The sequence below is a fragment of the Pseudorasbora parva genome, chromosome 4, assembly GCF_024679245.1.
Source record: "Pseudorasbora parva isolate DD20220531a chromosome 4, ASM2467924v1, whole genome shotgun sequence".
In the NCBI taxonomy this organism is placed as follows: Eukaryota; Metazoa; Chordata; class Actinopteri; order Cypriniformes; family Gobionidae; genus Pseudorasbora; species Pseudorasbora parva.
Genome location: NC_090175.1, coordinates 41,794,913 through 41,808,616, shown reverse-complemented (window position 1 = coordinate 41,808,616; position 13,704 = coordinate 41,794,913). Strand labels below are relative to the sequence as shown.

The following is a 13,704-nucleotide window of genomic DNA, read 5'->3' as shown; positions in this document are numbered from 1 at the left end:
CACAAGTGATCACAAAGTCTCTCTGGTGCACTTCTCTGAAATGTTCGAGAGGAGCTCTGTGGCTTTTATTAGCCCCGAAGTTCAGCTGATTAAGTCGGGCACTGACACGTGGCGGTGGGTCTCATTGTATTATGCTTTTGACATGTCTCTCCATCATCTCTGCTTCCACCTGCATCATCCTATCAACAGCATAATGATCCATTACATAGCCTCTTACAGCCTATAAGCCTACACACGTTTGCATGCAGGTTACATGTTGTATGAGTTAAAAGTAAAAAATTACATCTCGTTTCCTATTATACCTACCACAAACTCTGAATATAACAATAACAAGTGTTTTAACACAACTCATTGGTATTTATTTAGTCATCTTAGAAATTAAAAGAACGTTCCATGGATGTAAATCGTGATTGTGATTTTTACTGTTCCCTTTATCTGTAATGTCTGTAGCTATTTGAAATATTATTAAAAAGAATAAAATAAAATAAATCAACGATGCATAGCCTTCTTACACACATTGCATGCCAATAGCGTTACAAAGGAACAATGCATAACGACGTTGTAAGCTGTTTCAGAACAACAACATATAAAACATACACGTTATGCATTTTATTGCATGCAGATAATGGGAAGATGCTTTTATCTAAAACCTTACCCTGGTGAAAATATCAGCAACTTTTCATTACCGAACATTTTGTATAGGCTACAGTTTCTTGTAGGCTTTTTAGCAATTCACATTTATTTGATTTTACTTGGTTTGAACCTTGAATGACATTTGACATGAACTAGGTCATATAGTTATTGTGTGGTGTAAGTGTATATGTAGGTGGAAAAGAGAGACAGGAGATGATAGAGTGGGTTTTGATGCAAATATCCACGCGTCTTTGTGCTGAGCAAGCGGGTCTCACGTTGAGCTGCTCAAAGGATTGGCGAGTGTGCAGCCCCATCCATCATAACGTTATGAGAGCAACAGTCCTACACAAGAGCACCAGCTGAACGATATTATAAACGCTGCCATGATTAGTCGTGTTCGGCTGGTACCATTAACGGTGTTTTAAAAGGGACATCTGCGTACATGTGAATTTGCTACAGGCACATTCGGGCTTAACAATAGCTTTCCAATGATATCAAATGATAAATCATTATTTTGTTAAATTGCACGAGATTATGACCCATCAAACAATTTAAATTGTTGCACTGAAAGGGGGACTGGTTAATAAATCAGTCAAATTTTTAATGAACACAGTATAATGTTTAATAAAATTTCTTAATACCCCCCCCTCTTTTTCCCCCTTCACATTTACAGAACAGTATGTGCCTCGCGTTTTGTTACAACAAAGTGGGTTATCTATTGGTTAAAAAGAAGTAAAATATATAGGCTAGGGCTAGGCACTCCAATCACTTGCCCCTTTCACCAGCCCCTTTCACACTGCGATTCCGGCAAATGGAGTCTTAAACATTTGATCAGCTGATGAACAGCCTGTTTCAGTTTAAATGCAGTTTTCAATAAATTGCCCACTCTCTATTTTTTTGTCTCTTGCTCCTGTTTCTTCTTTTGGGATTTTGAAGCAGCACTTACAACCACTTATGATCCACAAGTGCGAAATGTGTAAAACTTGCAATGCATCCCCTGGTCTTAAGATTTTGTTCAGGTATTTTACAGATAGGCTATAGATACAGACCTATTAACAGGCATAATAAATTCGAAGGCAACACAGAAATTCAGAATACGCTAAAGAGTTGATCACGCTCAAAATAGGCCTATTCGAAATATAACAATTTGATATTGATATTTAGCCTAAACAAATAGGCCTAAGTCTGAGCTGACCTGGCGCTGATCTAACAACTTCATTTTGTTAAAATATACTACAAAAATATAAAATCACTTCTATGCTTACGGCAAACAATTTTATTTTTATTTTTTTAAATTATTTTTTAGCCTACAACAAACCTTTTTCCCATTCTGGCACGCTTGGAAATTTGAATTAGGCTAATTTATAAATCTTGTATTTTTATAGGCACATAGGCCTATTGAACTAATTTATTAAATATCTTATAAGAGTACGAAAATAAAAATCTTCTTTATGTTGTGTTCGTGGATACAAATCAGCACACTCCTCACACACATAGCAGGTATGTAACTGAACTTTATTCAACACTCCCACAGTCACAAACCCCCTGCTTAGGGGCGTGGCTTACTCAGTAGCGATCTCACTAATCAGATATCACTACATCTCCCCTTCTCAAAATAATAATTTTTTTTAGGAACTCAAAAATGTTACTATTTGTGACATCAAAAACACACTGTAACCATTTTACTCCTTTCTAAGCATACATGCTATCCATCTCTAATGTAAAAGAAAATTTAGCTTTAAGGACAACTTATATCCCACCATTTTGTCTTTAGCATACAATTTAACTTTTTTTTTTTTTCATTAACATTTTGTTCTCTTTTTTTTTTTTTTTTTTTTTTTTTTTTTTTTTGCATATATACATAAAGGAGGTCAGGGTGGACTACCTGAGCACTCCTGGCACAGTGAGAGGATTATTCTGCCTCTGTTATCACCAGCCATGAACTAAAGGTTCATTCTTCTTGGTGGAATAGACAAACGTCCCGACCTTGTGTAAGTTCCATGTCGGGTAGGTATCGCCAACTGTGAACTCGGAGATGGTTGATGGACTGTTGGCATCTGGCTGTCAGGTGTGTGATCATCCTCAAATGCCTCAGGCCAATCAACTGCTTGTTCCATGTCTGTTTCAGGTTGGTGGAGTCGAACCAATGCTCGTCTGTTGCGTCGAATATTTCCTTGAGAAGTTTTCACAACAAACGACCTTGGGGCCTGCTGTCGGATCACTTTCCCTGAGGAAGCTTGGTCCCTAATCCAAACAGTCTGTCCAGGTTTCAGTGGTGACAGAGATCTAGCTCTGTGTCTCTTATTGAATGAATTTCTTGTGCGAGCACGTAAACTGGATTCAAACCGTTTCAGTTTGTCTGCGTCTGGAAGTTTTGGTGTGAGGAGAGACGGCAGAGTTGGTAAGCATGTCCTCAGTCTTCTGCCCATTGACAGTTCCGCTGGACTGTAGCTGTTTGCGAGTGGTGTGGAGCGGTATGCCAGCAAAGCTTTGAATGGATCTGATGCTTTCCCCAAAAGCTTCTTGACCGTTTGTACCGCTCTTTCGGCTTCACCATTTCCTTGTGGATACCGTGGGCTGCTTGTAATATGCTTAAAATCATACTCCCTCGAAAATTCCCGGAAGTCAGCACTGCTATACTGCGGCCCGTTGTCAGATATTAGTATCTCAGGTATCCCATTCCGTGCAAACACTGCTTTCAGATGTTCGATAATGGTTGCAGAGGAAGTTGATGTTAATTTGGCCACATCGACATCTCTTGAATAATAGTCAACTGTTAAAAGGTATTTTTGTCCCTTTAGTTCAAACAAGTCTGTAGCTGCTCTCTGCCATGGATATGATGGAAAGTCTGTTGGTTGTAGAGGTTCTACGGACGTCATGGAAGCCTTTCTACATTCATCACATTGTTGCACCATGGTTCGCAACTGTGAACTCAGGCCGGGCCACCACACAGACTGTCTTGCTCTTTGGCGACATTTTTCAATTCCTTGGTGTGCCTGATGAATGTTAAGCAGGACTGAACTTTTGAGTGAGGCAGGGATTATTAACCTTGTTCCATGTAGGAGCAGTCCGTCGAGGATTGAAATCATGTCTCTTTCCAACCAGTAAGGTCTGAGTTCATCGTTCGTTTGCACCGTTCTCGGCCATCCATACTCATGATACCTCGTTACTTGGCTGCATAGAGGGTCTTTCTTTAACTCCTCCCGAATGTTGTCCAGGCGGTTTTTCGAAGCAGGAAAACTTTTCCCTATCTGGAAGAGGTAAATATTTGTATCTTCCATGAGAGTTGAGTCAGCATCCATTACTTCACTTGTAGAGGGCATCCTTGAAAGCGTGTCTGGAGTTGTGAACTGTTTCCCTGGAACATGGCTGATCTCGTAAGAATATCTCATAAGCCTCATTCTGAACCTTTGCAGCCTTGGAGGTAAATCATCCAGATGTTTTGTGCTTAATAAGCTCAGAAGTGGCTTATGGTCTGTCTCGAGGAGGAAATGTTTCCCAATGAGATAGCAGCTGAAACGTTCGCATGCCCAAACAAGTGCTAGAGTCTCCTTCTCTATTTGAGCATATCTCTGCTCCGTTGGAGTTAATGCTCTGGACGCATATGCAATGGGTTTCCATGCATCGCTGAACTTTTGAAGAATCACTCCTCCCAGACCAAAGGACGATGCGTCTGCTGCGACTTTAGTTTCCTTGCTGGGATCAAAGAGTGCTAAAGTTGGCATCATAATAAGCTCTTTTTTTAGCAACTCGAATGACTCTTGCTGTGGTGAGTCCCAGGACCACAGACTTTTCTGAGAGAGAAGGTCTCGCAAGGGCTTTGTTTTCTCAGCCAGTTCTGGAATAAACTTCCCCAATTGGTTCATCATTCCAAGAAAGCTGCGTACCTCAGACACGTTGGTAGGTTCACGCATATTTTGTACTGCGACCAGTTTGTCTGGATCGGGCTGTAATCCATCTGAGGACAGCTTGTGGCCTAAGAACTTGACTTCTGGTTTTGCAAATTCACACTTCTTTTTGTTAAGTGTTAGGCCGGCACTCCGAAGCTTCTTTAGTACTGTGTCCAGTCTGGTGTCATGTTCCTCGGGTGAAGTTCCATATATGAGGATGTCATCCATATGACATTTTACTCCATCTAGTCCTTCCAAAATCTGACACATTCTCAACTGGAACAGCTCTGGAGCACTGGAGATCCCAAATGGAAGCCTTTTGAATGCGTAACGCCCAAATGGCGTAATGAATGTGGTCAACGGTTGCGACTCTTCAGCCAAACGGATCTGCCAAAATCCAGAATTGGCATCTAACTTTGTGAAGATTTTAGCTCTGGCTAACTGGCCTAAGGTGTGGTCTACTGACGGCAAAATAAATTTCTCTCTTCTGACCACACTGTTCAGTTTGGTCAGGTCAACACAAATTCTCACCGTGTTGTCAGGCTTAAGTACTGGAACCATACCCGAACACCAGTCACTAGGTCCCACTACTTTCTTGATGATGTCGAGTTTCTCCATCCTGGCTAACTCCTCTTTGACTTTTTCCATCAATGGTACTGGGATCCGTCTTGCCACATTCACAGAGTAAGGTGTTGCATTGGGCTGTAACTTGACACAGTACTCCTCTTTCAGCTCCCCTAGGCCTGTGAAAAGTTCTGGATATTTCTCTTGCCACTGACATTCTGTGATGTTATCCAGTCTTGCAATGAGGCCAAGTTTTTCAATGGCGTGTCTGCCCAGGAGTGGTGTGAATAGATTTTTAACCACATAGATGTCTTCCTCTATTTTTTTCTCATTTCTTGAGATGCTGGTAGAAAACACCCCTTTCACATCTAGGACATGCTTTCCTGGTCCCATCAGTGTTTTCCGTGATTTCTTCAGACCAGTGTTGCTATTTGAGGTGAGTTGTGTAAAAACAAATTCCGGTATCGCTGTGACATCTGCTCCCGTGTCCATTTTCATTTTTACCGGCTGTTCCAAAATCTGAACGGTTGTGCACCAGCCTTGAGTGTTTAACTCTACAGCTCCAAGGAATGCTTGTCCTTCATCTGAATCATAGTCCTCTTTAACCTCATGAAGCACTGTCTTTGAATGACATTGGCTCATAAAGTGGCCTGTCCTGTTGCACTGATGACAGACAGCCTCTTTGGCTGGGCAGAGATCTTTTACATGATATGGTGATTTTCCACATCTCATGCAGCATGATGTCTTTGATTTTTCTTTGCGATTTTTCTGGAAACTTGTCCAATTTCTGCCTTTCCCTGACTTGATTAACTTTTTAGACGAATCCTGTTTGTACTTTTCTTTATGTACAGCTTCTAGCTTTAGGTCTTCGTCCTCATCCTGCCTAAGTTCTGCCTGCTGTTTTCTGACCGTTTCACTCTGTCTGGCCATCGTTATGGCTTTTTCCAAAGTTAGGTTTGCGTGTAGTTGAAGGCGCTCTGACAGTTTGATGTCTTTCAATCCAACAACAATTCGATCTCTAATTAGTTCGTCTCTCAAAGATCCAAAAGCACAGCGTTCTGACATTGAATACAGTGCAGTGATAAAATCATTAACTGGTTCATCTGGCTCTTGTTTCCTGGAGTTAAACTTTGCTCTCTCATAGATCACATTTATTTTGCCAGTGAAACATTCTTTGAATTTGTTCTGCACAGTTTCATAATTTCCACGCTCTTCTGTTGTCATTGCCAATCCACACAAAATGTCATCAGCTTTGTCTCCCATACAATAAATCAGTGTGTTAACTTAGTGCAAGTCTGATGCTTGTGCAAGGTTGCTTGCAACTCTGAATCTTTCAAATCGTCTGAGCCATCTTTCAAAGTCATTTGGCTTTGTAAAATCAAATGGATCAGGAGGTCTGATTTGATATGAAGATATGGGTGCTGGTGATTCCTCCATTTGCTTTGAAGATTGTTATTTGTTTTACATTTGTTTCCTTTGCAAACTTGTGCGCTTTATTCAGCTTTTGTGCGTTATCATAATTCGCTTCTGTGTGTCTCTGCCTGCACCCCTGTTGCTTAGTGACGGCACCCCTCCCCCGCTCTTAACTTACGATGCGTTGGGTAAGCGTGTGCTGATCTGCTTGCTGAATTCCCTTATTTCTCGTTGGAAACAGCATAAACTACACTCTTACTTGAACATTTCTTGTCCCGCGGTGCTTGTTGTCTTATTCAACAGATTGTCACTCGTTGGAGACTGTTCTATCCGATTCTGACACCATGTTGTGTTCGTGGATACAAATCAGCACACTCCTCACACACATAGCAGGTATGTAACTGAACTTTATTCAACACTCCCACAGTCACAAACCCCCTGCTTAGGGGCGTGGCTTACTCAGTAGCGATCTCACTAATCAGATATCACTACACTTTATAGCCTATAGCTATAACTAGCTCGATCTTTGTCGATTTTTGATTCAAATCAATTCTGATACATTTTTCGTCGTTGTTGTTGTTTTTGTTGGAACAGGAAATTTAAACAAATTGATTGACTGTGTTTTATATTTTATCAAATCTAATGAAATTTACATAGACAGTAAAAGAAATGGACGGAGCGTTCCCATTGACTTCTACGGCGTTCAATGAAGTCAACCTAGGGGCACTCACTTCCTGATGGCTGAGCGAACTGCGCAGGCTCAGACTGAGCTTGACGACGTAGATGTGACGTGAGCCTCCTGTCTGACAGCTGTAGGTCTTCTAGTAGATGTGGAAAGCGAAAGCTGAATCACGTTGTTTAAATATTTTCTCCCGTTGCTTTTGGCTCACTATGGTCTTCTCCCCATTCTTCCCCCTTGACTTTATCAGACTTTATGTCTCCACGTCCCCCCGACTGTCTCATAGACAGTAAAAGATTGCCTGTGAGCGTCTCCTCAGGTCTATACGGTAATTTCTCAACTGTGCGACACAGTCGCGTTGGTTATGACGCAATCGTTAGCCTATTTTTACAAAAACAGCTTCTACGGGGCGATAGTGTAAGATACAAGGTAACGGAGCCTTTTATGCATTGTCGTGTTTCTTTAGAAATAAACAATGGACAAATGGAGTCTTTAAACGTCTCAGATGTAAAGTTATTCACTGTCAAAGTGACTCAAAAATGAATGGGAGTCAATGGGATGCTAACAGCAGGTGATGGCTTGGTTAGCAATGGCAGCCCCTAGGGGTGGAACGCTTTCCGAACGCTAGATTACCCCCTTGGAAATTTAGCCGTCGCTTACGCTCATCTAGTGCACACGCAAATACCATGCGACAATATTATACTTACGTCATAACATTGCGCACAGGCTTTACACAGAAAAAAGCGTGTGAGTGGATGTAGTGGTGGATCTTGTTATTTATGTGATATAATCAAGCTGTCAAAATGAGAGATACTCCGCTATCAAACTGCGAGAGGCTTTTTCTTCTTAAAGCTATAGAAGAGAAAAAAGTAAGTTGCAATATATTTGGATGTCGTAATTAAATGTCGTGATCATTGCCATTCTACATTTCAAATCTTTAGCTGACTAGTTACAGAACCATATTTTTGTTTTCTGTAGCGCTTAGATGGGAGACAGACGTATGATTACCGGAATATTAAAATCACTTTTGGAACCGATTATGGCTGCTGCATCGTGGAACTTGGAAAAACAAGGTATCAGTTATAGTTGCTTTAACAGTTAAACCACCGATTCTGAAGGCACAACAGACAATCTCTTGTTTACTATCTAGGAGGTGATAGTCTGCTTTTGTGTTTGTTTGTGTACTTCCTCGAAAATCTCATTTTGAACATGTTTTTTTTTCCTTTCAGGGTGTTGTGTCAGGTATCTTGTGAGTTGGTACCTCCAAAAGATTCACGTCCCACAGAAGGCATCATGTTTTTAAATTTGGAATTGTCTCCCATGGCATCACCAGCCTTTGAGCCCAACAGGTTCACACTCACTCACACAAAATCATGTGAATGATTCTCTTGCGTGTTTTCCTTCTCCTAACCCCTGTGTGTCTTCTATAGGCAGTCCGAGTTGTTGGTGTTGTTAAACAGACAGCTTGAGAGGTGTCTAAGGAATTCTAAATGTATAGACATGGAGTCTCTATGTGTAGTTTCAGGAGAAAAGGTAATATACATACCTGTCATATATACATTATCATACAAAAGTTACTTTTTTATATTATTATTAAATTAATACTTTTATTTGGCATGGATTCATTAAAAGATGTATGGACCCCAATAACCATCTAAAATGGTTGCTTAAGTTCTTATTCCCATAGTAAAATGTGCCTCATGAAATGTCCCTTCACTCATTGTGCTTCCGTTATTGACAGGTTTGGCAGATACGGGTTGATGTCCATGTATTAAATCATGATGGAAACTTGATGGATGCAGCAAGCATTGCTGCCATTTCTGCACTCTCACATTTTAGGCGACCAGACGTTGCTATTCAGGGACGAGATGTTACTGTGGTGAGTCCTTGAATCCCAGAATGGATGCATTTGGCAAGTGATATCTTTCAATTCTTGGTTTATTCCATAATTTTTTTGATTGTGTGTTTTCGGCAGTTCAGTCCAGAGGAGAGAGATCCGATTCCTCTGAGCATTTATCACATGCCCATATGTGTCAGCTTTGCTTTCTTCCTGCAGGGGTAAGAAACATCACATGCACATAATCTCTTAAATTATTCTCTTTACTGATCTGATTCTACAGGCAATTAGGATAAAGAATTTTATGGAAGAATGTTTCTGCCACAGAATAAAAATAAATAAAGTAAAATAACTTTTATCCCCCCCCCCCTTACTTTTACCCCCCCCCCCCATCTCAATATCTCACAAATGTGACTCACAGAGATTGAGATTAAAAGCTTTCTTCAATTGTAAGAGAAAAGGCTAGAATTGTGATATAAACTAGTCCAATTATGATGGAAAAGACGCAATTGCATGTTTATATCTCATAATTCTTAAAAATTATTTTTATCTCAATTGCGAGTTTATATCACTCATTTCTGAGAAAAAAAGTGAATTCTCACAATTAAAGGGGGGGGGGGGGGGTGAAACACTCAGTTTCAGTCAATCTCATGTCAATCTTGAGTACCTATAGAGTAGTATTGCATCCTTCCTATCTCCGAAAAGTCTTTAGTTTTATTATACTTATAAAAGAAATATAGGCTGTACCGAGTCTTTCCGGAAAAAAACAAACGGCTGGAGGCGTATCGTGTGGGCGGAGCTAAAGAATGACGAGTGCGCACAAAGCGGTGACATCCTCAAGCGTCGAGAATAAAACGTTACTCTAATAAACCATGGCTATCAATCAGATTCGACTAATACATATTATGATCCAGAATCAGATCCGGAGGCTGAAATAAATTGAACAGGAGAAGCAACAACAGCAGGACGTCCGTCTCTGTGGTATGTACTGTATTTAGTGGCCTGTTAACATGTGTGTCTTTACTCGCAGTTTATGAGGACATGATTCGGTTTATGGACTATTGTATGTGACTAAACATTAGCAGTAGCAAGCAAAACAGTTTTGCATGTCAAGACTAGTGTAACGTTATACATAGAACAACAATGGAGTAACCGTTAGCGCATTTCAATGACGAAGCATGCTTTGTGAGAACGCTAGGTTTATGTTTGGGTGGTTTTACAATAAACAAACTGACACCTATATTGGTCAGCTAAACAAATTTATTTAAACACACACCATAGATCGCATGCTCCATTGATAAATTAACTAACGTTACACGATCGTGTTGTTTGCTGATGTTTACTTACGCGACGATAGCCAACAACACGGACATTTGAAGCAGTTTTACTCACCGCCTGCTTCCAAAGCACGACCGTTAACCTTTATCGTCACCGCTCCGTCAAAAACACACTTCTTTGGTAACATTGTTGATTTTGTGAAGTCCTGTGACAGCACTGACCGTGGAGATCCACTTTTGCGACACGACTGAAGCAATGTTGTGAAGCTTCCCGTCATTTCTGCGTTCAAATCGGTTCAAATGCAGCGCTGCCTTCCCGGAATGCTGTGCTGAAGCGTTGAAGTCGCTTGATGTCACCCATAGGAATAAAGTGGAGCGCAGCGTGATAGAAGTTTTGCACAGATGACTGGATCTGCACCTGAGAGAGTGTTTATGGGCCCCGTGCATTTGCTCTCTAGCTCTAGTCACACGCGCGTGCGCACCCTTCCGGGAGAAGAGCCTGTACGGCCCATACAAGGATATTCCGCTCTGTCGACGTCAAGCGGACCCATACTCAAGAAAAACTCTCCGAAACTTGTGAGAAACCGGAAGGAGTATTTTTGACACAGAAATACTCCATCAAACGTCCAACTTATTTTTTGAAACTTTGTCTATGTTTAGGATGGGAATCCAAGTCTTTAACAGTGTAAAAAGCTCAGTATGCATGAAACAGCATTTCACCCCCCCTTTAACGTTTTTTTTGTGTGTGTCAGTGGCAGAGACAAGCTTCACTGCAATTTACTTTTTGTGAATACTACTATGTATTGAGCTCTATTCACGCTGTTGTTTACAGTAATTGCTAAGTTTTAAGTCAAGATGTATGGGAGAATTAATTTTTCTACAATCTTTTATTACTTGTTATTCCTTCATAAGCTCATACTTGCTGGTTGACCCTTGTGAACGAGAAGAGCGAGTGAAGGATGGATTGTTGGTGATAGCCATGAACAAACATCAGGAGATCTGCTCCATTCAGTCCAGTGGAGGGATCATGCTTCTGAAAGACCAGGTAAGAGTGTGTGGCAGTTATCGTTTCTTAAGTCTAAATTGACTTATTTTAGGTCGTTTCATTGATTTATCGCGTAATGAACTTTAAAACTGTTTTTCACTATTCAACTGTACTCTGTGCATTTTTATGCAGTGTAGTACAATCCTATCAACATTTTGTTTTCCTGCAGGTTTTAAGATGCAGCAAAATAGCAAGCGTAAAAGTTTCTGAAATTACAGCACTCATCAACAAAGCATTAGAGAATGACAAAAAAATCAGGTGTGTGGAGTTTAAGATGTTTTGTTTTAAATTTAATTTAGATATTAATTAAATTATTAAAATCATACAAGGTCTTTTATCACTCTGTGTCATATTACAGCAAATATAAAGCAATGGAATAATTCACATTTATATTAAATGACTCTTTAAAAAGATTTTTTTCACCATTTTGTTTTTTTTTAGAAAGGAGGGTGGAAAGTTTGGCTTTGCTGAGTCAATGCCAAAAGAGCGAATCACAACCCTTAAGAGAGATGAAGCCACCGTGGAGATGATGGATGTCAAAGAGACAGCCGATGACATTGTGAAAAGAACAGAAACTTCCACAGAAGCGTATCTGATGCATATCTGGGCATGAGGAATAGCCAGTATAGAAGATGTTTTAATATCTGGTTTAGGAATGCAGAAAAAAGGGATGGTTTGACATCTAATTGGAGAAGCATGACATGCTAAATGAATATTGCTATGCCAGGTAAATTATTTTAGACAAATATTACTCCTTAACCCCAGAGCCAGCATTCCCTCTCCTGTTCTTCTTGCTATGGGAACTGCACAGGTAGGTGATGGCATTGTGAACTCATGGGGACTCGATGAGGATGAAGAGGATGAACCTCAGACAGAGGACAGAAAAACAGGTACACACTTGTGTGTTTTTTGTGCTATAGAGTTAATAAACATACTTCATATGTTTGTTCTACAATCTTATAAGAAATTGTCTGGCCAAAAATCTGTGTGTGCAGATGAAGTGATGGTTATCTCGGACAGTGAAGAGGAGGAAGTTATCATTCTTAACAAAGAAGCCCAGTGAGTAAAGTCATTTAACCTGTTCTCTTACTTCACTTATAAAAACAGATGCACTCATAATGCATACCCCAATACAGTGTGATATAACCAAATATCATTTTTTAAGGAAATCGAAGAAGAATAAAAAATGAACTTCAGCACTGCAGAGGAAAGAGATTATCATATATCAGACCCCCATACCACTGGATACTATTTGATATTTTTTTGTATTACAAAATAAAATAAAATGTGAAAGTATGTTGTTGCTTTTGTGTTATTAAAGTGAAATGAAACCATATCAGTAAATCTTCCAGCCATGTCAGTAAATCTTCCAGCCATGTTAATGAATGGAATTACAAATGTTTGAATGTATGTTTAAAGGGTTAGTTCATCCAAAAATGTAATTGTCATTAATGACTCGCCCTAATGTCGTTCCTCACCCATAAGACCTCCGTTCATCTTTGGAACACAGTTTAAGATATTTTATATTTAGTCCGACAGCGTATCTAAGTGTAGGCACACTATACAGTCCATGTCCAGAAAGGGAATAAAAACATCATCAAAGTAGTCCATATGTGACATCAGTTAGTTAGTTAGAATCTCTTGAAGCATCGAAAATACATTTTGGTCCAAAAATAACAAAAACTACGACTTTATTCAGCATTGTCTTCTCTTCCGCGTTTGTTTTCGAATCAGCGTATTGATTCATGATTTGGATCGCATGTCAAACTGCTGAAATCACGTGACATTGACGATCCGAATCTATTTTTTACGGCCTATGATCTGAATCATGAATCAATCTGCTGATTCATGACCGTTTGAATCTTTATTTAATATTTGAATACAAACGCGGAAGAGAAGATAATGCAGAATAAAGTCGTAGTTTTTGTTATTTTTGGACCAAAATGAACTACTTTGATGATGGACAGTATAGTGTGCCTACACTTAGATACACTCTCGAACTAAATATGAATGGAAGTCTTAGGGGTGTGGACATTAGGGTGAGTCATTAATGACAGATTTCATTTTAGGGTGAACAACCCTTTAAGTTCTCTTACACATGAAATCATAAACAAATCCTAATAAATTTAATAAATTTTAGTGTGGCCAGTACGAGGATCGAATGGGTGAACTTACACGTCAAATCATAAATAAATTTTAGTGTGGCCAGTACGGGGATCGAACCCGCGACCTTGGCGTTATTAGCACCACGCTCTAACCAACTGAGCTAACCGGCCAACTTACGTCAGTAGCAGCCATATGAGCAAACAAACTTATTTTAGACCAGCTGATAATCGCCACATATTTGGGAGATCTATCTTGATAAA

General features: G+C 39.9%; 1 protein-coding gene and 1 non-coding gene across 2 annotated transcripts; one reads left to right on the top strand and one right to left on the bottom strand.

Moving 5' to 3' along the window:
- Positions 1–7,881: 7,881 nt before the first annotated feature.
- Positions 7,882–12,635, top strand: exosc9 (exosome component 9). Its single transcript, XM_067442773.1, has 12 exons — positions 7,882–8,048; positions 8,158–8,252; positions 8,409–8,528; positions 8,610–8,712; positions 8,921–9,058; positions 9,155–9,237; positions 11,206–11,338; positions 11,508–11,596; positions 11,780–11,926; positions 12,110–12,228; positions 12,334–12,397; positions 12,504–12,635. Exons 1-12 carry the CDS (start codon positions 7,983–7,985, stop codon positions 12,526–12,528), a joined length of 1,182 nt encoding a protein of 393 aa, XP_067298874.1. The 5' UTR covers positions 7,882–7,982; the 3' UTR covers positions 12,529–12,635.
- Positions 12,636–13,540: 905 nt separating this feature from the next.
- trnai-aau (transfer RNA isoleucine (anticodon AAU)) lies at positions 13,541–13,614 on the bottom strand. Its single transcript has one exon. It is a non-coding gene; the product is annotated as a tRNA-Ile (tRNA).
- Positions 13,615–13,704: the final 90 nt, after the last annotated feature.